This window comes from Mizuhopecten yessoensis, unplaced genomic scaffold, assembly GCF_002113885.1.
Source record: "Mizuhopecten yessoensis strain PY_sf001 unplaced genomic scaffold, ASM211388v2 scaffold8123, whole genome shotgun sequence".
Taxonomy (NCBI): domain Eukaryota; kingdom Metazoa; phylum Mollusca; class Bivalvia; order Pectinida; family Pectinidae; genus Mizuhopecten; species Mizuhopecten yessoensis.
Genome location: NW_018407390.1, coordinates 757,259 through 783,015, shown reverse-complemented (window position 1 = coordinate 783,015; position 25,757 = coordinate 757,259). Strand labels below are relative to the sequence as shown.

At 37.3% G+C, this 25,757-nt stretch overlaps 3 protein-coding genes across 3 annotated transcripts in view; 2 read left to right on the top strand and 1 right to left on the bottom strand.

The window, feature by feature from the left end:
- The first annotated feature begins 3,295 nt into the window (after nucleotides 1-3,295).
- Nucleotides 3,296-8,557, top strand: LOC110455026 (peptidyl-prolyl cis-trans isomerase A2-like). The gene is made up of 6 exons (XM_021504909.1): nucleotides 3,296-3,404; nucleotides 3,741-3,840; nucleotides 5,382-5,549; nucleotides 7,246-7,336; nucleotides 7,798-7,982; nucleotides 8,400-8,557. The coding sequence occupies exons 2-6, from the start codon at nucleotides 3,748-3,750 to the stop codon at nucleotides 8,547-8,549; spliced, it is 687 nt and encodes a 228-aa protein (XP_021360584.1). The 5' UTR covers nucleotides 3,296-3,404; nucleotides 3,741-3,747; the 3' UTR covers nucleotides 8,550-8,557.
- Nucleotides 8,558-15,684: 7,127 nt separating this feature from the next.
- Nucleotides 15,685-17,970, bottom strand: LOC110455017 (bis(5'-nucleosyl)-tetraphosphatase [asymmetrical]-like). Its single transcript, XM_021504895.1, has 2 exons — nucleotides 17,822-17,970; nucleotides 15,685-16,033 (listed from the first exon to the last, which is right to left on the bottom strand). Exons 1-2 carry the CDS (start codon nucleotides 17,937-17,939, stop codon nucleotides 15,708-15,710), a joined length of 444 nt encoding a protein of 147 aa, XP_021360570.1. The 5' UTR covers nucleotides 17,940-17,970; the 3' UTR covers nucleotides 15,685-15,707.
- Nucleotides 17,971-21,984: 4,014 nt separating this feature from the next.
- LOC110454998 overlaps nucleotides 21,985-25,757 on the top strand; it is a 17,042-nt gene continuing 13,269 nt past the window's right edge. Inside the window, exons 1-4 of the mRNA XM_021504864.1 lie at nucleotides 21,985-22,514; nucleotides 23,095-23,931; nucleotides 24,356-24,453; nucleotides 25,267-25,482. Coding sequence (XP_021360539.1) covers nucleotides 23,137-23,931; nucleotides 24,356-24,453; nucleotides 25,267-25,482 — 1,109 coding nt within the window. The 5' untranslated portion in view covers nucleotides 21,985-22,514; nucleotides 23,095-23,136. The remainder of the gene's footprint in view (nucleotides 22,515-23,094; nucleotides 23,932-24,355; nucleotides 24,454-25,266; nucleotides 25,483-25,757) is intronic.

The window sequence follows — 25,757 nt, the reverse complement described above, 5'->3', positions numbered from 1 at the left end:
CCTCTATAATATGCGGGAAATATGCGCCCCGCGCCCGGAGCGCACTTCAAACTGATATTTTAGAAACAAATCGTCACTTTCACACACATGTCGCACANTTTTTTATGGAAATTAGGCCATGAGAAATGTCACATGACTTGACGAGATCTCGCGTTACCGAAGGTATTTCCCAACGTTATGACGTAGGCCGGCGAGATTTTAGTCACGTGGCATTGGAAGGCGGGGCTATCAAAAAACTAGAGTAAAACAGAGTAAGTTTGAAAAAATATGTTTTTAGTGATTGTATTAGTTGTTTGAGGCATGTTATGTATGTTCATCTTGTGCATAAAGAATAGATCTTTCGATCCATGTGCGACATGTGTGTGACAGTGACGATTTGTTTCTAAAATATCAGTTTGAAGTGCGCTCCGGGCGCGGGTCGCATATTTCCCGCATATTATAGAGGGCCGGAGTTCTGACGTTAATCGACGACAGACCGATATGAAAAAAGTCAATAAAACGTCAGAATAATTCGGACTAAGTATGCCAGTGAACATGATAGCAAGTTGTTTACATGTTTCCTAGACGCTTCAAAAGCTTTTGACTGTGTGTGGCATGACGGTCTGTTTCTTAAACTCGCACGTTTGGGTTTCAGTCGGAAATATGTATGTGTAAATATGTCCTTGTATAAAGATATGTTTAGTGTTGTTATTCATCAAAACTTTGTATCGAAAATGTTCAAGATATGCCAGGGAACCCGTTAGGGTAGTATTATCTCCCCTTGGTTATGCTCTGTTTATATTAATGATCTCTTGAATGATATTTGTGATTCTCAATATTCCTTGAGTATTTGTGGTATCAACATTACTTGCCCAACACAGGCAGACGATATATGTCTTCTTGCTTTTTCTAAACACAATTTAGATTTACTCATGCATATATGTTATAAGTATAGCTGTAAATGGAGGTTTAGATACAACCCCTCCAAATCAGTAATTATTGTTTTTAACGAACGAACTAGTAACCATTCACAGTCGAACCGTAGGTGGCACTTAGGCGACAGTGACGTCACTGAATGTACAAATGTTAAACATGTTGGGATCAGTATAAATAAGTTTAAACAAGGTCGCCCTGATGTCGTTGAAGTTATCCACAAACTACATGGTCAATGTTTTGCTCTTTTGAATTGTAATTTATTCAGCCCCACCATCAACCCTATAACAGGAGTGAAACTATACCTCTCTATTGTTCTCCCTCGAAGCATGTCTGGCTGTGAGATGTGGTTCTCACTTACAAACTCAGATTGGCGTCGTCTGGAATCAGTACATCACTTGTGTGCCAAACTTATTCAAAATTTCCCCCTAAGGACCAGATCTGACATCGCATTAGGTATGCTTGGTTTATCATCGCTTCATTTACATGTAGATCAATGTAAGCTTCGCTTTTTTGCGGCATTATGTAGAACCAAAACTAATTGTACATCTAAACTGCTGTTTTCATTGCGATTGTATCAATATCGCCTTGGTGTAAATAAAGCTAAAAAAAGGTTTTATTGTTGATGCAATTGACATACTGTATAAGTACAACTTCAATGACTTTTTAAATTATTTTTTTCAGTCGGGTAATTTTCCTCCAAAGATACGTTGGAAACATCTACAATGTAGTTAAAAAAATTCTTCTTTATAAAGAATTAGAAGACTGGAAAACTCGTTTAAATCATTCGTCTTATTTTTCGAGATTCCAAAATCTTCATCATGAAATGACACCTTCGGTGATCTGGTACTTTTCAAAATGTCATCCTTCTTTTATTGGAACTTGCAAAACTGTTTCCAAAATGTGGATTGCTCCACCGGATTGCGAACTATTTTGCGCTAATTGCAAGAGTACTTTTGAAGACGCAGTCGCCCATTGTTTGTTAGACTGCGGCGAATTAGAATTAGCAAGTTTGCGGGATACACTTTTGACGAATTTGTAAATAAATATCCTGTGTATGTTTATGTGTCTTTTGACCAGTCAGACAGAGAAGTCCATGTGGCTACTCTGCTGGGTGCTCCAAGCGATATTATTTGTGATACTCTTAATGACGATGTTAAATCGCTCACGTCTTTTATCAAAGATTGCCTAATATTTGCGGAAAAAGCGTTCCATATGACCTTCCAATAAATCTAGCTAATTTTGTAGCAGTCATTGCAATGAGTCTTCCTTTAACCACTTTTCATTGACTTATAACGTGTCTTTACATTTTTTCAAGATGTGATTATGAAATGATATTAATATCAAGTGTATCTCAATTTTTGTCTGCACCATTTTTTTGTTGTTCTCGTGTCACTTGCACTCACCGTTCTCATCCACATTGTGCTCCTTATTATTTTGGAGGAAATAAAGATATGAATGAATAATCCTCTTCCTTAAAATTACCCATTCATTAATACTAACACCCAACAACAGCTCATATGTCCTCATTCTCCCCCCCCCCCCCCTCCCCAACAAAAATTATATATTCTGAAATGAGGTTTATAATAACCTAAATCCTAGGAAACCGTAACATTGCATTCAAATAAGTGGTTATTGACAATTCAACCAAATCACAAAAGGAAAAGCTGTACAGGTTGAAACTCGTAATCCAGCTTATCACTAATCTTGTAAAATATAAAAAGAACATTTGATTTTACAATTTACGATCTAGTAATAAAAGTTGTATGTTTTAACGTTTTAAAAAAAGACCAACCAAATAAGTAAAAACTGACGTCGTATACGGTATACAAAGTTGGAAGAAAATACAAATGAAACAAAAAATAAAAAAATGACCAAACAAGTTACACATGGAAGCTACACATTAATAAGATTAAAATAACCACGAACAAAATATAGATTTACGGAATACAATACAAACAGTTAGAGATTGACACATGTAAACTATGAACAACTGTATAGAAAAGCACCGCTTCATTTACACCATTGTGTTCGGGAGATACAGCAGCTGGGCTGAGATAAACTGATCTTAGGACACGTTGATGATGATGTGTTGTCAATCAATGACCACCAGCTGATGCCCTGCCGACGTGTATCAGGTAGGCATTCTGAGACAAACCTGTCCTAGGGGCACAAGACAGGATTGTATCCTCGTTTAAAGATCGTTTTCGGTTTCCGTTTTGTTCCTACAATTTCATTTTTATGAAAACAAAATTATTGCAATGTTCCTATTTATTTGTGATTGTCAATGATCGAAAACAGATACCTATGAAATTTCAATTTAATTTTAAAATAATTTCACGTTTTTTAAAACCTCCCAGAGACCCCCGTACTAGTAGCCACGTCCCTGTCTTCGTGGACAATACATGATATAAAAAGCAGACAAATGTTCTATTTCGTCCACAAAGATTTGAACAAGTTACCCGAGGTGGATTTAACCATACCGTAGCAAGGTAAGAATAATCATATACTAAATTTAATTATTGAATATAGGTGTATTTCTTTTTAATGCAGAATTCTTCCCTTTATTCTATATTGTGCAACAAGTTACAAACTTTTAATTGCAGTCGATGATTTTTAGTGTTTATTATAATTGCATTTGCAAAATTAGTTGTTTTTATACCAAAATGGACAGTAACGAAAAGAAATGTTTCTCTTTTAAACGTTCACGCCTTACTGTATTCATCGAAACGACGGTGTTACGTAACTGTTACACTGATTGCTGTATCAATATCCTGCATTAAATTAATACGATGTTTATCTCGATATTTTTTGTTTCCTTGTTCCAGCCCAACGATGGCAAGTCTGAAAGTTTTAGCGTCGCTTTTATTAGTGATCGTCGCTGTTAGCAAAACTATTTCCGCCGACGACGATGATAGTAAAAAGAAGGTAAGAATAAACGACACATGAATTGATGTTCAGCACAAACACTTTAGTCAGATAGGAGAGAAAGCAACTTCTACCTAGTATATATGTATACCCGGATGAAGTTCGCCGATAATATAATGGAATATTGGCAGATATTAATCTAACGTAAAATGATTTAAAGTACCATTATAAAGTTAACTTGTTAAAACTGACCAATTTTGTATTATAAAGTTGACAGATGATGTAAAACTGACTAATAATGTACTATACAGTCGACTGACACTGTAAAGTTGACCGATACTTTAAAATTGACTAATATTGATACTATAAAGTTGATTGATACTGAAAAACTGACAAATATTGTACTATATAGTTGATTGATACTGAAAAACTGACAAATATTAAACTATATAGTTGATTGATACTGTGATGTTAATTGATACTGTGAAGTTAATTGATACTGTAAAGTTAATTGATACTGTGAAGTTTAATTGATACTGTAAAGTTAATTGACACTGTAAAGTTGACCGATACTTTAAAACTGACTAATATTGAACTATATAGTTGATTGATACTGGAAAACTGACTAATATTGTACTATATAGTTGATTGATACTGGAAAACTGACTAATATTGTACTATTAAGTTAATTGATACTATAAAGTTGATTGATACTGTAAAATTGACTAATATTGTACTATAAATTTGACTTATACTATAAAGTTGACTGATACGCTAAAACTGATTAATATTGTACTATTAAGTTAATTGATACAATAAAGTTAATTGATACTGTGAAGTTAATTGATACTGTAAAGTTAATCGATACTGTAAAGTTGACCGATACGCTAAAACTGACTAATATTGTGCTATAAAGTTGACTTATACTATAAAGTTGACTGATACGCTAAAACTGATTAATATTGTGCTATTAAGTTAATTGATACTATAAAGTTAATTGATACTGTAAAGTTAATTGATACTGTAAAGTTAATTAATACTGTAAAGTTGACCGATACGCTAAAACTGACTAATATTGTGCTATAAAGTTAACTGATAATGTACTTTAAAGTTGATTGACACTGTAAAGTTAATCGACACTGTAAATGAACTATAAAGCCCGATCATACTGTAAAGTTGACAGATACTTTAAAACTGACTAATATAAACAATCAGATTGACTGACACTGTAAAGTTGATCGATATTGTAAAGTTGACAGATGTTGTTAAGTTGACGACAGATATTATAAAACTGACTAATATATACTATCAGATTGACTGACACTGTAAAGTTGATTGATATTGTAAAGTTGACGACAGATATTGTAAAGTTGACGACAGATATTATAAAACTGACTAATATATACTATCAGATTGACTGAAACTGTAAAGTTGACCGATATTGTAAAGTTGTGACCGATATTGTAAAGTTGACAGATTTTGTAAAACTAACTAATATTGTACTATGAAGTTGACTGACACTGTAAAGTTAATTGATACTGTAAATATCTTCGAATCATTTATTCCCGAAAATTTGAAGTACATACAACCCTATGTTTCAGATGAGGAACACGATCACAGAGGAGGTATGGTTTGATGTGGTGGTAGAGGGAATGAACGACGAAGAAGACTACCACGGACGATTTGTCATCGCTCTTTTCGGTGACATTGCACCGATGTCAGTGATGAACTTCCAGAGCATAGTCCGAGGATACAAGCGAGGGAAAAAGGTAATCACCCCCAACCCCGACACCCCTTCCGATAGGACACTATTTATAAATCTCTATCAAAAATACCCACAGCATATTATTAAGTCCAACCATTCAAATATAATAAGCATGTATTACATTTGTGAGGGACTTGTATTGTGTGGTTGATATCGCGTTCGTGTTGGACGACATTGTTGCAATTTTAACATTAGAGCTTAGTCACGTGTGCGTTTTACTTTTAAGCATAACACCTCTTGGTACTGATATATACAGTAAACACTTTTTTTTCAAAATGTGTATAAACCTTCCTACCTACCGAACCTATTTCTACAAACCACTACACGTGGCAATTTGGTGCACGTGATGAATTCCCAATATACTATAGTAACGGTCAATAACTGTGAGAGAATAAAGACACTGGGGCGATGAGAGGGGCGGGTCACGTTGTAAAGTGGCAACATCTTGTACGGCTGATGACTGCCACGTGCAGCGCCACGTAGATGTTGATTTCCCTCCATAAATAATTTGTTATAGTTTGTCGAATCAGAGATGAATAATTTATTTTATATATATTGTAGATGGAGTTTTATATTTTCTCGTTATTATTTATATTTTTTGTTTTAAAAACTATGCTGACCATAAAGATAAGGAATTATTTTCATTTTAATGCCGTATCTTAATTAGAAGTTTTAAACCAAAAAAAACACAGATAATTTCATACCTTAAATAGAATGCTCCACACTAATCAAGTATACTATGAAGTAGCTTCGGAAACCGTAACTAGACTAGCTCCGATCGTTTTCATTTTATTTTGAAATTTAAGATATTTTATTTTTATTGTATTTTGAAATTTTAGGTATTATATTTTAAATTTAGCATTATCGAACCATACTTTAAAAATTTAAAATAAGATAAAATCGATCTGACCACGGAATTAGATTATCTAAGTCCGTGATCTGACGTAGAGCTACGGTTCCCGAAGCTAGTGACGCATTCTGTTACTAGTAGCACTCTTGGATAGCAAAGAATACTTGTTGAATATACATAACATCCCAGAACACTACCATAAATACAACGAGGAATAGGGTGGGCATGGGGAACCTTATCGTGGACGGTTTCGTACACAGGTACATCATACAATCCACGTCTTGAGACAATAACGCCCAAACATTTTGTCCCATTCACTATCTTGTAAATCTTTAAAAAACTATAACATACCAGTTAAATGGGCGTCACAATATCCGTCAGATTGCCTAGGTACATATGTTTCAACCTATTTTTGTGGCCCTGTATTTCAGCTCTTAACACTTTTAATTGCTTTCTCTCATTCATTTTTATGTTAATGCTTTGACAAAGAGGTCACGTATTCAATAGAGTGAACATGTAACAGCATGACGGATCACAATCACCGTGTCTCACTCATTCTGTAAGAAATAAAAAAAAAACAACACTTTTTGGATCGATTTCAAGCTGTTACGGATTTTCAATTTGAAATATATAATAAAATACATACACTGCGTCAAGTATATTAAAATATCACTGATGTTCATATCATTGAGTTTGCAGATAAACATTTTACTCGTTCTTATGTGTTTTCATTGATTAAATAACTTAGCTTATTGTGAATTTTTTAAAGACATTACAGTATTATTTCCCCCGTAATGCTGAACGCTTTGTAGAAAGATTAAGTTATAAACTGTGTTTCCATTATCTTTAGAATCTGCACTACAAGAACAGCCCAATCCACAGAATCGTACCAGACTTCATCATACAGATGGGTGACGTCACAAACGGGGATGGAACCGGAGGTACGAAGCAGAAAGAGAACTTTTGAACATGCACACTCTGAATTTTCGTTACTGTCGGGGTCTATATAATTCTTCAGCTAAGCAATAACTACTGATATCCCATATTCAGAAAAAAATTAACTGAAAAATAGCGCATTTGAGAAATGTTATGGACTTAATATTTGGGTTTCATAGCTTATATCCTATTAGTACTCGGCGTGTTAATATAATGTGTTCGAGAGAGTTGGGTTTGTTCATTGGAAAGTTGTTGTCCAGATAGCAAATTGTGATTTTCATAATGTTGTGGAATATCTCAAGTTTTTAAAATATGTTCAAGTCACAATCTGATTAAAATCATCTGTTACATGGCTCCGATGTAGTACGAAGTTAACGAAGCCATGTAACATATGATTTTAATCAGATTGGTTCAAGTCATTAATTCGAAAATTCTTATTTGCATGTTTTAACTGTTCCTCGTACAGGGGCCAGTATTTACGGAGACAGGTTTGTTGATGAGAACTTTGAAATATCCCACAAAGCCGCTGGCTACGTTTCCATGGCAAACCACGGTCAAGACACCAACGGCTCTCAATTCTTCATCCTGTTGACCAAGGCTAGATGGCTCGACGGTAAACACGTGGTTTTCGGCAAAGTCATCAAGGGAATGGTACGTACTCCATATACATGAACAACTACGACAATCAATAACTCTTAGTAAACAAGGTTCGTAACCACTCGGTGAATTGTACGTACTCCATACATGAACAACTACGACAATCAATAGCTCTTAGTAAACAAGGTTCGTAACCACTCGGTGAATTGTACAGGGCTCCATTTTCCCCCGAAGTAATCGAAAGAAATCGGTTGAAAGAAATATGGGTATCATGCTTATAAAGAAAACATTTATGCTTTATATTATTTTGAAATAAATTCCACTACAATATTTATATAACAGAGAATCAAAGTTACCGGTGATATGCCCATGCCAGGTTACCTTGTCTCCCATGCTTTAATTGAATTAAGCCTATTATTATTATCGAACCCAGTTAATATTTCCAATAACTTGTCTACATGTTTGTTGCAGGATGTTGTTCAACATCTTGGAAACGTCCCTGCAAGCAGTGTCAATGCCATACCCAAGAGGAAGGTTTTCATTGAAGATTGTGGGGTGGTTGGCATCGAAAAGAAGTACGATTTAACCGACTCCCAAATGATATCTGATGAAGATATCTAAACTTAAAACTGACAGATAATAATACCGTGATATTCCTCATTACCATCGGCTAATTGATTTTTGACTTGTATGCAATTCCAGTCATTTGAAATAGATGTGGACAGTCTGGTTCAGCTGAATGTTTGACTGTTGTGTCTCATCATATCACTCATTTGCTTGTAAGAGGAACAGGCTTGTATTTTGTATTTTGTATTTTGATATTTGTTTTCTTGTTTTCTTTGCTCTTTTCCAACAGTTTGTATTTTTTTTTCTGAAGCTTCTATCAAACATTTTCTGTCACAAAATAAAATCATAATAATTTTTATCATACATTTTCTTTTTGTTAACGTTGTAACCATTTTCTTTTGTTCTATTCTTATGAAATTAATTTGGTCATGATGGTTTGATTTAACAGATTGTTTCTTCACATTTAGCTATCATTACATGAATTACACAGTCTAATTTGCTATATAATTATGAATGACAACTACAACAAAATAACCCAATAATGTAACACTCAGAAACCCCTTTCATCACTTCCAGCAATTCATATCTCACCAACTGTACAACATTCAGTACAACCCATCAATATGGACACAAATTACAACAGACTAAAATTACAACTAATATTTATGAAATTTGTTTACCTCAGGAAGTTTATCCCAGAAAATGAACTGTTTGAAGAAAATTAAAATTTAAAGTAAATCACCAAACAAATTACCAAAGCATACAATCATAACCAAATCCAAATTAAAATGTTCACCTGCAATTTACTGTACATTATGTTGATTCTCCCTTCCAATCTATTTACAAGTTTAAACGGGAAACCACTGGATTACCTCCCTTCCTTGCTAAGACACTATATATTGTACTTCTTTAGTCAACTTAACAACAATGTCATAAGGATACAGTAAGGAAAGAGTAATGAATTTAAAATGATTTATTTTAAGTCATAATGTTGAATATTCTCTTACAAGGTTTTATTAAACACATTCTATTCAACGTGTGTTGCTGGATCAGATAATAACATTCTAGAATGTTCAGCATGCTTCTTGTGATGTGCAGCTCATATTTAAACAGTTTGACATCCAGAAATATGATATAACTCTTACCGCAAATGGAGGTGTCCAGTTTCCCCCCCGTAATCATAGAGGTGTATGTATTAATTAGTGCCCTGTATGATGTTTCCCTGTGGATATGTACTTATGAAACAACATGTATGTTATGATGTGGAAGCAAATTACAAGATGTCTGAATGTCAATTTTTCACCTCATTTAAAACAAACTTGTACAATGATAATAAATGAAATTCCAAACATGTTGAGTACTTGTCTTTATGTCAATAATAAAACCTTAACTTTAAAGTACCATACCGAGTTACTGAAGTAGTGGAGGTACACCAATCTCCGAATGGCACCACAGGTATGTCTTTAGATGTCAATTCTGTGGTATGTCTGCAGTATGTTAGTTGAATAATAAAAAGGTAAGATGTATTTTGAAGGCAGAGTTGAACCATTGTTTGTTCGGTGAATACGGTTTTAGCTAGACAAGATTACCTCCCTTTGATGTCGCTAAGCTGACGGTGATAAGACCCTGCTTTAGGCCAATCAAGTGTATTTTTTTCACTCCATTTAGTCTGTTCAGCAGTTAACTTATACTAGGTGGTTAACTCTGGGGATGTTATAAGATTTTACTGGATTTCTCTATACTAATTTATCACATCACTTTTAATAACTGTATGATACTCTTCAACTTTTCAACCGTAAATTGTACCATTGAAGTAGCAACCGGCTAGCATAGATATAACAAATTAATACAAAGCATTTCTGTATTGCAATAATCTAGACACAGGGCTTCAGTTCTATCAGTCACTCTGGTGATAAAGGCGAGAACCTAGGTATGATGAAGGTGACCATGGTTCTACATGAACCTCATGACATATCATATTAATACATTAAAACGAAAATTTGACAGCTGATTTTCACATTTTGCTGAAATAAATTTTTCAATAGTATTTTATGAACATAATTTGGATATTGCAAAATAGTTATTGGGGTCCTAAAAATGTGAAAACACCTTTACAGATAACTAAAAAGAAGGTGAACTAAAGCCAGGAGACTCCACAAGGCCTGTTCCATTTGTGTCCATTTGTGGACCGCATCCTCCCAAAAGGAGACATCCACCGGGTACTCAGTCAGGGCTCACCCTGGACCTTAAAAATCAGTAGCCAAAAAAGTAGCCATGTTTGAATTTCAGTAGCCATTTTTTTAAACAGTGGCCATACTTTCTCGGCCTCCAGCCGTTACGGATAGGCCCCCTAAATATTTAATATTTTTTGAAGTGCAATACTATTCAATATGATACATCATGTTTATAATTTAATTCATAATGTGGTCTTTTTTCCCCAAAGAGAGACTTTTTCAGACTTTATCTCGTTTCTTGACACAGGAATCGTGAAAAAATCTAGGTTGAAAGTTTAAATTTTAAGATATTATTTGCCTTTAATTCCGTGCCTTCAATCAAACGAGAGGCCCAGGGGCCTTAATAGCTCACCTGGTATTTTATTTTTCAATTTAAAACCTGCTGAGTACCATTCAGGTTTATCAAAGGAGTACAAGTAACAAAGTTGCATCTTCCATTTATAAATATTCAATTCCCTTTGCCCAAAGATTCTCTAAAACAAGTTTGGTTAGGTTAAAATCCCTTCAACGGTACAGAAGGAGAAGGATCTTTAATGTTTTCCTCTATTTCCCCTAATGGGCCCCACTAATCTGCCCCAAAGAAGGGGAATCCACACACCTCAGTTTAAACAAAATTGATTCTTTTCTCCCTAAGCATGCTTCAGACTGCATTTGGTTTAAATCCCTTCACTTGTATAGTAGGAGAAAAAAAATCCTCTATTTCCCCTATTGGGCCCCGCTCCTATGCCGCCAGAAGGCCCACACCCTCCGTTTATACAAACTTGAGTCTCCTTTGTCCAAAGATGCTCTAGGACAAATTTGGTCAAAATCCTTCAATTGGTTGAGGAGAAGATTTTTAAAGATTTACCTATTTTCCCCTATTTGGCCCCGTCCCTCTGCCCCCAGGGGGACCATACCCTCCGTTCATACAAAACTGAGAACCCTTTGGCCAATGATGCTCCAGACCAAATTTGGTCAAAATCCCTTCATCGGTACAAAAGGAGAAGGATATTTGATGTTTTCCTCTATTTCCCCTAATGGGCCCNTCCTCTACTTCCCCTATTTGGCCCCGCCCCTCTGCCCCCAAAGAGGCCACACCCTCCGTTTATACAAACTTGAGTCTCCTTTGTCCAAAGATGCTCTAGGACAAATTTGGTCAAAATCCTTCTATTGGTTGAGAAGAAGAAGATTTTTAAAGATTTACCTATTTTCCCCCTATTTGGCCCCGCCCCTCTGCCCCCAGGGGGGTTATACCCTCCGTTTATACAAAACTGAGAACCCTTTGGCCAATGATGTTCCTGACCAAATTTGGTCAAAATCCGCTGAGCCATTCAGGACAAGTAGCATTTTAAAGGAAAAAGTTGACGGACGCCGGACGACAGACGCTGCACCATGGGATAAGCTCACTTGGCCCTTCGGGCCAGGTGAGCTAAAAATAAAACTGATAAAATCCAAATAAAAAGTAGCCTAAGTGATGCAATATATTGATAATTATTTTTCCGTAATTCATGTTTTATGTAAAAAGAAATATAAATATATTTAAAAAGATCACACATATCAAAAGTAAATGGCAGTGGAACAGATTTGAAAGGAAAAGGACGAATTAATAACAGTATTGACGAAATAACGAAATAAATCGTGAGCACTTCACTTCGCACAACTTGACCATTCCTGTGCACGTGTCGTCGATTGGCACCTATAATACAAGCGACCGTCGAAGTTATTCTGAACAGTTTGCTGTTCTAAAAACCGCTGCATAACTGCGATGCTAAATAACTGCGATGCTAAATAACTTACTCGGTCACTTGAAACTCTAAAACGTCTAACCACGAAGGTACACAGTCAGATACGATATAGGGCCTATCGTTTGAAGTGATCAGAAAGGCCGAAAATCGGCACTTCAACATGGTGTTTCAAGGCGATACTTATACTTTCTTATCAAGCATATCGGACGAATTTATGCTTTCTAAGGTACTGGAAAAGGTAAATGAAAACCATGTACACTAATTTAAATAAACTGAACCTATAAATTTGTTGGATGCGGTGTTTGAATGAGTTTATCAGATCGACTTACGGCGCCGTCAAATGTACGTGTGCGAGACCTACCACTTCAAACAGAGCCCCACCCCTGGGGGGGTCATACCCACCAATTATACAAAATTGAGTCCCCTTGACCCCAGAATGCTCCAGACTAAATAAGGATAAAATCCCATAATCCTGATGGTTGAAGAAGGATTTTAAAGGTTTTACCTCTATTTCTCCTATTGGGCCCCGCCATTCTGCCCCTTGAGAGACCACAACCACCGCTTATACAAAATTGAGTCCCCTTGGCCCATTGATGCTCCAGACTAAATTAGGATAAAATCCCTTAATCTTTATTGTTGAAGAAGGATTTTAAAGGTTTTACCTCTATTTCTCCTATCGGGCTTCGCCATTCTGCCCCTTGGGAGACCACAACCACTGCTTATACAAAATTGAGTCCTCTTGGCCCATTGATGCTCCAGACTAAATTAGGATAAAATCCCTTAATCTTTATGATAGAAGAAGGATTTTAAAGGTTTTACCTTTATTTCTCCTATTTGGCGCAGCCCTTCTGTCCCTTTGGAGACCACACCCACTGCTTATACAAAATTAAGTCCCCTTGGCCCATTGATGCTCCATCTAAATTAGGATAAAATCCCTTAATCTTTATGGTAGAAGAAGGATTTTAAAGGTTTTACCTCTATTTCCCCTATTGGGCCCCGCCTCTCTGCCTCCAGAGGGGTCAGACACACCGTTTATACAAAATTGAGTCCCTTTTGCCTAAGGATGCTCAAGACTAAATTAGGATAATATCCCTTAATCCCTATGGTAGAATAAGGATTATAAAGGTTTTACCTAAATTTCCCCTATTGGGCCCCGCCCTTCAAGTCTAAGGGGGGCCACACCAACCGTTTATACAAAATTGGTTCTCCTTTACCCAAGGATGCTCCACACCAAATATGGACCAAATCCTTTCATTCTTACAGACGAAGAAATTTAAAGAATAATTTGCTATGTTTCACCTATTGAGCCCGCCCTTCAGCCCCCAGGGGGGCCAGACCTACGGTTTATACAAAATTGGTTTCCCTTCACCCAAGCATGCTTCAGAACAAATATGGAACAAATCCTTTCATTCCTACAGTAGAAGAAGGATTTTAAAGAATTTGCTATATATCCCCTTTTGGGCACTGCTCTCAGCCCCCAGTGGGGCTACACCCACGATTTACACGAAATTGTTTCCCCTTCACGCAAGGATGCTTCTGATCAAATATGGAACAAATCCTTTCATTCCTACAAAAGAAGAAGATTTTAAAGAATAATTTGCTATGTTTCCCCTATTGGACCCCGCCCCTCAGGCCCCTGCAGGGACCAGACCCACAGTTTATACAAAATTGGTTTCCCTTTACACAAGGATGCTTCAGACCAAATATGGAACAAATCCTTTCATTCCTACGGAAGAAGGATTTTATAGAATTTGCTATATTTCCCCTATTGGGCCCCACCCTTAAGCCCCCAGGGGGGCCGCACCCACCGTTTATACAAAATTGGTTTCCCTTTACCCAAAGATGCTCCACACTAAATATGGACCAACTCCTTTCATTCCTACGGAAGAAGAAGAATTTTAAAGAATAATTTGCTATGTTTCCCCTATTGGACCCGCCCCTCAGGCCCCTGCAGGGACCAGACCCACAGTTTATACAAGATTGGTTCCCCTTCTCCCAAGGATGCTTTAGACCAAATATGGACCAAATCCTTTCATTCTTACAGACGAAGAATTTTAAAGAATAATTTGCTATGTTTCACCTATTGGGCCCCGCCCTTCAGCCCCCAGGGGGGGCCAGACCCACATTTTATATAAAATTGGTTCCCCTTCACCCAAGGATGCTTCAGAACAAATATGGAACAAATCCTTTCATTCCTACAGAAGAAGAAGGTTTTTAAAGAATTTGCTATATTTCCCCTATTGGGCCCCGCGCTTCAGCCCCCAGGGGAGCCACACCCACGATTTATACAAAATTGGTTCCCCCTTCACGCAAGGATGCTTCTGATCAAATATGGAACAAATCCTTTCATTCCTACAGAAGAGGAAGGATTTTAAAGAATTTGCTATATTTCCCCTATTGGGCCCCGCGCTTCAGCCCCCAGGGGGGGCCACACCCACGATTTATACAAAATTGGTTCCCCTTCACGCAAGGATGCTTCTGATCAAATATGGAACAAATCCTTTCATTCCTACAGAAGAAGAAGGATTTTAAAGAATTTGCTATATTTCCCCTATTGGGCCCCGCCCCTAAGCCCCCTGGGGGCCCCACCCACCATTTATACAAAATTGGTTTCCCTTTACCCAAGGATGCTCCACACTAAATATGGACCAACTCCTTTTATTCCTATGGAAGAAGAAGGATTTTAAAGAATAATTTGCTATGTTTCCACTATTTGGCCCTGCCCCTCAGGCCCCTGGGGGGTCACACCAATGGTTTATACAAGATTGGTTCCCCTTCTCCCAAGGATGCTTTATACCAAATATGGAACAAATCCTTTCATTCCTACAGAAGAAGAAGGATTTTAAAGAATTTGCTATATTTCCCGTTTTGCCCTGCCCCTCAGCCCCCAGGGGGACCAGAGCTACGGTTTATACAAAATTGGTTCCCTTCACCCAAGAATGCTACAGACCAAATATGGAACAAATCCTTTCATTCCTACAGAAGAAGAAGGATTTTAAAGAATTTGCTATATTTCCCCCATTGGGCCCTGCCCCTCAGCCCCCAAAATTTGGTCAAAATCTTCTCAGTCGTTCATGAAAAGTAGGGTTTAAAAGGAAAAGTTGATGGACGGACAGGTGAGCTAAAAATTATCACAGATTTTTTTTGTAGGCAACACATATTTGTTCTGTTGATGGAAAAACTGGAACGTGTTGTTGTAATCAAACAATGTTTGAATACACGCGTCAAAACAGAAAGAAAACTCACAAATATTATCACAAATTGCTGTATTTACTTTGTAGGAATTCATCTGTTTCATCTAGAACTGTTTGCAGGTCTTTAAATTGTGTTATGAGTTTATTTGCCTCATCCAGTTTCAACCACTTAAAGTCAATGTGTTCATCTGACAGAGTCACAGACATTTCAGGGTCTTTCATTTTTGCCAGCCAGTATACAACTCTTTTTGACTTTCCCTTCACAGGATAATGTAATGTTTTTTTGAAATTATCTATGATCTCGAGGTGTGATTTCTGGAGACCTGCTTCCTCAGTTGTTTCCCGTAACGCTGTCTCAAACTCAGATTCACCGGGGTCAACGTGACCTGTAACAGGAAGGAAAAGTGATTAAATGACATCATTCAATTTGGAAATATAACAAGAAAAACAGTAAAACTTATTGATTATGCTTTCCAAAAAGATTATCAGACTGGAATAAAGATTATGTGTTACATTATTTGATCTGAAATTTATCAGGCCTGGTGCCATTGTTATCTCTGAACTGTGTGAAGTGAACGGAACTCAAAAGTGGTATACAACAAACCATTTACCCGTATGTTAATTTGGACAAACAGCTTGACCTTTGAACTTAATGAGAATTTGACCTTTGACACATGAACCCCAAAATGGTATGTATGCAGCACACACTTTGCCATTCTACATATTTCTATAAATTTAATAGAGCTATCTTCAGCAAGTCAGAAGAAAATGGACTTGACCTTTGGCCTCAATGTGGCCTTAACCTTTGGTGAATAGACCCAAAGGTGGTATGACAAACTGCCGTTTAATCTTCGATCTTCAGCAAGCCAGAAGTTATCACCGAGAAATGTATTTGACCTTTGACCTAAATATTACACACTACGTATATACCTACACCTTGGGTGTAGACCCTATTGTGGTATGGGACACATTGCTTATGCACCCTACATATATCTAAAAGATATGTTCAGGGAGTCAGATGTTATGGCCTGGACAATGAATTTGACACTTGATCATAATTTGACCTTGACCTTTGGCATTCAGACTTATAGCTATAGTGGTACACAACTCATCATTTTGCCAATTGCCATCCTGCATAATTCCATGAATCCCTCTACATCAGTGAGTTAAGATATTGCCTGGACCATGTATTTTATTTTTGACCTAAATGTAACCTTGACTTTAGGCATACAGACTCAAAATTGGTATGCAATACCCTACTCTAACTAAGGATCTAGACTGCTCATGGCGTGATATTATGAACAAAATGGCATCTTTTCTGAAACGGGGTCATTGTACTAGGGTGATGGAGTAAGCAACCGGCAAGTCAATTTACCCCAAAACACCTCAGCAATAGCAGAAGCTATAAGATAAGTTAAAAATATTACATATCCCTGAATGCTAAATATTTTATCGTCTAGTTCTTGTGTTATGCTGTCAGAAAGCTATAAAATCTATCACTGCAAGTAAGGGGAAGTGATTCGTTCACAAACGGCAAGACAATTCACTCAGCGCTGCAAACACAAATACATCAACTACATGTTTGTATAATTGTAAAATATATAACGGGTTTACTTATCTAATACATATATTTTGTTTATTCATTTAATTTTCAAAGTGCATAACGAGAAAACGAATGTCTAAAGTCTATTGTTTCAACCATAACAAACTAGGGCTACAACAGTGTTGTACGTACAGAAAGACCAGGGCCATGTACGTACAGAAAGACCAGGGCCATATTCGTTCATCGCTTAGAAATAGGAGCATATGCTTTTTTCGTATTACTGTTTATATTATTGATTCTTGACAGCATTTCANCGGTAATTCAACTCCATTCCGGTCCATTTCGGTAAATATCCCAACCGCATTTCAGCCTCCTGTGGTCGGACTTAGTAATTTGATGCTTTTTTCAAGCGAGCCTTGACAAAGACTTGCAAGGCCTGCATAAACATTTGCAGGTCCTCCAGGATTTAAACCCTACCCGAAATATTACATTTTAAGACAGACAAACCGGTTGAAGGATACGACTGTACGATTACGCGAAGAGATTTTCTTCAGGGCCTCCTCAGGTACCGACCCTGTATCGGAATAGAGGTCTTTCTGTACGTACACTTAAAAATATATAATTAATAGACCTTTTGGTGGCGACCAGTGGTGGCGACCATACGATGTCTGAAGCAAAAGGTACTGAATTTCAGAGGATAAGCACCGAAACACAATAAATCCTGCAGCAACAACCTCTTTCCCTGCCATCTTTACAAACGGAACTTCTTCCTCTAGTGCAGATAAAGTTATGTAAATTCATGAAGAGTATCGAACGACACTAGGGTACCTACTAACTTTAGAATGAAATACGGAATCAAAAATAAATTCCGGATAATCAAAACGTGTTTAACCAACATTACTTAATCAACATTCCCATTTCTAATGGTCAAGATTTTAGAATATATATAGGTTAAATTGAGACAAAATAACTCCAGTGTTTCAAGTGGAAATTATCTACTTTGTACATAGCGAGGATGGCAAAACAAATGAGTTAAATACAGAGACTTTATACGTCTCTGTTAAATACAATGAATGAAAATAATATATCGCTCAGTTAAAATAGATAAGTTATGGTATATAATATATTTGATAAAACTTATAAGTATGTTCCTTATACTGCAAATATCAGTTGTTAAATTATTTGTAGGTTAATTCTTGCAATGCTACATGGGAACCATTGGAATTCGTTAGTCCGGACACTTTAGTTTGTGTATACAGTGGGACCTTGTTAGTCCGGACAATTTGATTTGTGAGAACAGTGGGAAATCGTTAGTCCGGATACTTTGGTTTGTGTATACAGTGGTACCTTAGTAGCCCGGATACTTTGGTTTGTTTGTACATTAGGACATAGTTAGTCCGGACACTTTGGTATGGGCCTACAGTTGAACCTCGTAAGTCCGGACACTTTGGTATGGGCCTACAGTTGAACCTCGTAAGTCCGGACCCTTTGGAATGGGCATACAGTTGAACCTCGTAAGTCCGGACCCTTTGGAATGGGCATACAGTTGAACCTCGTAAGTCCGGACCCTTTGGAATGGGCATACAGTTGAACCTCATAAGTACGGACACTTTGGTATGGGCCTACAGTTGAACCTCGTAAGTCCGGACCCTTTGGAATGGGCATACAGTTGAACCTCGTAAGTCCGGACACTTTGGTATGGGCCTACAGTTGAACCTCGTAAGTCCGGACCCTTTGGAATGGGCATACAGTTGAACCTCATAAGTACGGACACTTTGGTATGGGCCTACAGTTGAACCTCGTAAGTCCGGACCCTTTGGAATGGGCATACAGTTGAACCTCATAAGTACGGACACTTTGGTATGGGCCTACAGTTGAACCTCGTAAGTCCGGACCCTTTGGAATGGGCATACAGTTGAACCTCATAAGTACGGACACTTTGGTATGGGCCTACAGTTGAACCTCGTAAGTCCGGACCCTTTGGAATGGGCATACAGTTGAACCTCGTAAGTCCGGACACTTTGGTTTGTGTGTAGAGTGGTACCTTAGTAGCCCGGACGCTTTGGTCTATGCATACAGTGGTACCTTAGTAGCCCGGATTCTTAGGTTTGTGTATACAGTGGGAACTTGTTAGTCCGGACAATTCGATTTGTGAGAACAGTGGGGAATCGTTAGTCCGGATACTTTGGTTTGTGTGTACAGTAAGACATAGTTAGTCCGGACACTTTGGTTTGTGTGTACAGCGATACATCGTTAGTCCGGATACTTTTGTTTGTGTGTACAGTGGAACATCGTTAGTCCGGATACTTTGGTTTGTTTGTACATTAGGACATAGTTAGTCCGGACACTTTGGTTTGTGTGTACAGCGGGACATCGTTAGTCCGGATACTTTGGTTTGTGTGTACAGTGGGACATCGTTAGTCCGGATACTTTGGAATGCGTGTACAGCGGGACATCGTTAGTCCGGGCACTTTGGTTTGTGTGTACAGTGGGACATCGTTAGTCCGGATACTTTGGAATGTGTGTACAGCGGGACATCGTTAGTCCGGACACTTTGGTGTGTGTGTACAGTGGGACATCGTTAGTCCGGATACTTTGGAATGTGTGTACAGCGGGACATCGTTAGTCCGGATACTTTGGTTTGTGTGTACAGTAGTACATAGTTAGTCCGGACACTTTGGTTTGTGTGTACAGTAGGACATCGTTAGTCTGAACTCTTTGGTTTGTGTGTTCAGTGGTACGTCGTTAGTCCGGGTACTTTGGTATGAATGTATATTATGACCTCGTTAGTCCGGGCACTTTGATATGGACATACAGTTGAACCTCGTAAGTCCGGGCACTTTGGTATGGGCATACAGTTGAACCTCGTAAGTCCGGACACTTTGGTATGGGCATACAGTTGAACCTTGTTAGTCCGGGCACTTTGGTATGGGCATACATTTGAACCTTGTTAGTCCGGACACTTTGGTATGTGTGTGAATTATGACCTCGTTAGTCCGGGCACTTTGGTATGTGTGTACAGTGGGACCTCGTTATATCGGACTCTTTTTGTTTCTATGTGTATGGTGGGACTCAATAGTCCGGACACTTTGCCTTAATGTGTACAGTAGGGCATTGTAAGCCTAGACAATTTGGTGTGTGAGTACAGTGAGACCTTGTTAGTTCGGACTTTTTGGTTTCACGGTGAATATAGTGGAACCTCATAAATGACACCATGGTTTCTGTGTGTACAGGAACCCCAGTATAACCTTGACAATTCAGGTGTACTGTGTAAGCAGAACTTCAATAATCTGTGTTTACAGTGGAATCTCATTAGTCTGACCATTTCGTTTGAGTGTTTATTTGAACCTAGTTAGACTGGAGCGTAGCGTCCATAGGGAAAAGACCGGGCTTACACATAAAAAATTCCATGTGCGTTAAAAACAAAATATGACAGTATGTCTTTAAGATAATGACAGTAACACAACTGCATTTAATTATTAACTTAATACTAATGATACTATGACATCCTTTTCCAGAATAATCTTAGATGCCACTCTCAATCCGGTATTTCCGGTGTTATGTTATAGCCCGGTAAATTGCCAACATCAGTCTCAATCGTCAAAACATCGCGTATGCGGTAAGTATATTATACATATGATGCACGTATCACCACGGTTTGCATTCCGCGGCGTATCTCAGCGGAATCTTGAATTTACCGTTGTGGAAAGAGTCACGTGTGTTTATATAACTGGACTAGAACTGCAATACAGAAATATATTTTCGTGATAAACAAGTAAAAATCAGGATATTTGCAATCCAACACACACACTTTTCAAACGTTGCCTTATTTCGTAAAGTGTGTGTATGACCGTCTGCCAACAAGGTATCTTGAAAATTCGGTAAAGTGCATGTAACAGGAAAGGGAAAATGCAACAGGCCAGACAGGGATTCGAATAAGAGATCTCCGAACTCCAGATGGGCGCTCCACAAATTGAGCTTTCTGGTCGCCGGCGATCTGCCTTGTCCAGTCCAACTCCATGTAGATCATAGATGTGATTAAAATCCTCTACGACGTATTCGTTCTCACTCTCTCCACACGGAAGATATAATAAAAGCGAGTAATGCGGACTATATGAATGTATGTGTAAATATTGGAGTCAAAGGGGACAGTTTAATATTATTTAGTCTGTTCCCATTTAGGGACAACACGTTTTAAGACATTAAGAAAGTATTTGTTTGATGTTTCCCGACTGACCCACTAATGTATAGACTGCACTGAAGCTTTTGTTTAATGTTGATAAAAAAACGCTGAAAATTATTTCAACATGATTTTATCTTTGTACAAAATGTGAGTAAAAAACCCTGAAAACAATTTTTTTTATGATATTTAGTGACCTACTGCCCGTTACGTTAGCTATATTTGGACCTAAACGTTTACATGTTTGGGGGGTTTAGATCAATTTGACAATGGGGTCGATTTCCTCGTATATAATCATCATTGGGGTTGGTATTTTTACCGAAAATTTGTCTAAACCCTCCAAATGTGTAAAATAGCTCTAAACACCTTAGTTTAACTGTTAGGTCCAAATATAGCTGTAATAAATTATATATTGCGTGGGGCAGAGGAGGCCAGTATTAATTCCACGATCATAATCAACATTCAGTAAAAAGACATCACACTATAAACATGAGATAAATTAAAGAACATTTTTACATCTACAAGTTTTAGTTTTTTTTGTATCGCGTCCGAAAATCCGGAAAATCATATCCGGTATATATAAATTAGAAAGCGCCTTGCCGACCTGTCGCGTCTAAAAATGGCGGACATATGAAAACAATTCAACAGTACCCGGTGCACAATGTATAAAATATTCATGAAACAGCTGTCACGACAAACTAGAGCTAAGAATTGTATACACGCTCTTCCGAAACACGATGAAATATGGATATTCAACAGGCTTCACCTATAATAATGAGTTCTATTTTTCAAATGCATAACTTTTGGTGAATGTTCATGAAAAAATCTTCAAATTTTGTTGCTAAGGCCGCTAAAATAAGCACGATTAAATTGAAAACTTTCGATGGATCTTGCAGATGTGAAGGTGGAAACGATAATGTTAAAATTTCTAAAACTGCTGTCCGATCTCATTCAAATCGCCGCTTTTTGACATGCAAACTTTAAATGTTTGGCCAATGATTCTAAAACTTGGATGACATGTTGAGACAGGCAACATCTCGAAACGCGACAGGAAGTCTCGAACACATTGTACATTCAAGTTATCAAGATGGACTTCGTGCCAAGATATTTGACTCACTAACGTGACTATTATTTGTCCAAAAGGGTAAGTTTGTTTTTCTTAGTCTCATTTCAAAAATGTATATTTGATGGTAGAAAATCTGTCATGTTGAGTTAATGAGATCATATAGGCCTATATAGAAGTTTTATTTTATGATGAATGTTTGATTTCACTGCTGTTGCTCTATTTTCATGATCTAACGTAACCCTTTATCTTAGTATTTTAAGCAAGTCACACTTTCTTGTTTGAACTAATCAAGTAAACTGGTACACAACATGGTACTAAAAGCAAATTAAAGCATTCCAACACCAGGCTGCAAGTTATATACTGTAATGAAATTAGATCAGAAGCCATAATGTCTTTATTAATGTTTTGACTTTTTGTGTTTAAAAGTAAAGTACAACATCATTGTTGATATTATTATTAAATAGTTAAATCTCAAATTGGAATTCAAAATTAAAAGAAAATAATAATGTCAACATTTTCATGAAACTGACATGCATCTTAACTGCTCAATATTGTGTGAAAACACCTGCAATGACTTAAAGAACTCATCTTACACATTATTCTGTATTGTTATATGCATATTTTAAATAAGAATCTATAATCTTGTTTACATTTAAAGGTCAAATTCAAAGATAGCTGTGATATCCTGATACCTAAAAACATGGGGACATTGTTTGAATGTCTCCGGGAGGCACGTCTTGAGAAATATTATCCAACACTTCGAGTGAATGGGATCACAAAATCTGAATCACTGGCAAAACTCACTCTGGAAGACTGTGAAGCTATTGGTGTAACATCAACGGAGGATAAAAGGAGACTTATTGAGCTGATAAATATTATAAAATCTGTGCACCAGTCTGAATCTCCTAATGTAACTCCACCTAGAACAAATGCAGGGGCCAGACCATCCTCGGCACGGAAACGGAATAGAAGTCCAGCGTACACTGCACAGTCACAGATGTCAGGGTATGCACTCAGTGCTACCAATAACGTAAGGGTGAGGGAAAACCAACCCACAGCTCAAGCTCACTCTGGTAATCAATTTCTCTCAAGGGCAGAAATATTTGACTTAGTTTCAAGTTCAGATGAATCAAGTTCAGAAGGATCGGCACATTCAGATTACGAGCCTGCAAAGAAACATCTGAATGCTGCATCAGTGTCACCACCTCCACCTCGAATCCGCAAATCAGCTGTAAGTCGAGTTCGACAAAGTGGATATAATTACGGTGTCCCTAAAGCCGGGAGTATTGCTCAATCTGTTAGTAAAACTAAGGCACGAGGTGCCGAAGGGGGTCTCCTTGGAGATGAGAGGATACGAGTGTGTGTAAGGAAACGACCAATGAACAAGCGGGAAATTAAGAACAAGGAGGAGGACATATGTAAAGCAGAAAGTACGACAACACTGACAGTCAACGAACCAAAGCAAGCTGTGGATCTCACTGCCTACACACTGGAAGTAAGTACTGTGGACTCTTTACAAGGTCTGGCATGGACATCTTCACATTTAATGTATTTTTTTATTTTATTTAATAATCATATTGATACTTCGAATAAATATGAATATGGTTACCAGACACTGTCAGATTAAGGTGACATGTAACCAGTCATTTGTCTTTTATATTAGTTTATATTAGTTTATATTCGTATTAAAATTGTGTCTTTTGCTTCTTATAATATATAACACCGGTTGACACAACCAGCGACCAAAACCATTAAAAACCAGAGAACAGGTTATTAACTGCTTAACTCCATCTTCAAATTTCATTTATTTTTTACTGATACCACTAGCTACCAGTACATTGTACCTGAACGGGTATGATATATAATTCATTAAGATTGAATTTTGATAGCAAAAATGTATAATTGCTCTTTTGTTGCAGCATGAATTCATCTTTGATGAAGTATTTGATGAGAAATGCAGCAATGAAGATGTATATGTCAGAGCAGCTAGACCCCTCGTCAGTAACATATTTACAGGGTAGGTAATCTGTGAGTAACATATTTACAGGGTAGGTAACCTGTGAGTAACATATTTACAGGGTAGGTAATCTGTGAGTTACCTATTAACAGAGTAGGTAATCTGTGAGTAACATATTTACAGGGTAGGTAATCTGTGAGTAACATATTTACAGGGTAGGTAACCTGTGAGTAACATATTTACAGGGTAGATAATCTGTGAGTAACATATTTACAGGGTAGGTAATCTGTGAGTAACATATTAACAGGGTAGGTAATCTGTGAGTAACATATTTACAGGGTAGGTAACCTGTGAGTAACATATTTACAGGGTAGATAATCTGTGAGTAACATATTTACAGGGTAGGTAATCTGTGAGTAACATATTTACAGGGTAGGTAATCTGTGAGTAACATACTTACAGGGTAGGTAATCTGTGAGTAACATACTTACAGGGTGAGTAATGTTTGTAACATAGGGTGAGTAATCTGTTTGTATTATACTTACATCGTGAGTAATCTGTTTGTAACATAGGGTGAGTAATCTGTTTGTAATATACTTACAGGGTGAATAATCTGTATTTACAGGGTAGGTAATCTGTCTGTGACTAAAATCAGTAGCACAGATACTGTCACTTCAGATATTCTTCACTCTGGTTGGTTGCACCTTCATTCCAGAAGCTAAAATTGGTTGGATAAGTTGAAGACTTCTTACTAGAAACAGGAGATGATTTGCCTGTAACAATCTGTCTGTAGTGCATGTATGTATGATATTATACATGTGTCTAAAGGTTTGTAATTTTCATGTTTATCTTGATGATCTTTCTACTCTACAGTGGTAGTGCAACATGTTTTGCTTACGGACAGACAGGAGCAGGAAAGACCCACACGATGATTGGCACACGTGACGTACCAGGACTCTACCTCCTAGCGTCACATGACATCTTTTCCATCATTGAGTCCAAACAATATGGCTCTGATCTTAAAGTATGGGTCAGCTTTTTCGAAATTTATTGTGGACAGCTGTTTGATTTGCTCAACAAACGTAACAGGTAAGTACAGGTAAAAACTAAGATATTTTTAAATATATTGTTAAGTTTGCAAAATTCCCAAGTAATAGACTAGTACATGTATTGTAATAAATCAAAAACAGTTTTACTTGTTTTCAAAGACAAAATATAGATAATGAGACTACAATCAAATTATTTCTTATTTCTCGCACTGATTGTTTACATTTTAGTACAAATTTATGTACATCACAATTACATTACACAGGCACTATCACTTTTGCACAGTGACACCACTCTGGGGGTGGGGGTGGGGGGCG

Excerpts from the sequence above, each read along its gene's own strand:
- LOC110455017 (XM_021504895.1), bottom strand. The coding sequence starts at position 17,939 with ATGGCAGGGAAAGAGGTTGTTGCTGCAGGATTTATTGTGTTTCGGTGC. Across the intron at positions 16,034-17,821 it reads CCACTGGTCGCCACCAAAAG|GTCACGTTGACCCCGGTGAA; the intron begins GTCTATTAATTA and ends TTCCTGTTACAG.
- LOC110455026 (XM_021504909.1), top strand. The coding sequence starts at position 3,748 with ATGGCAAGTCTGAAAGTTTTAGCGTCGCTTTTATTAGTGATCGTCGCT. Across the intron at positions 3,841-5,381 it reads ACGATGATAGTAAAAAGAAG|ATGAGGAACACGATCACAGA; the intron begins GTAAGAATAAAC and ends CCTATGTTTCAG. Across the intron at positions 7,983-8,399 it reads GCAAAGTCATCAAGGGAATG|GATGTTGTTCAACATCTTGG; the intron begins GTACGTACTCCA and ends TGTTTGTTGCAG.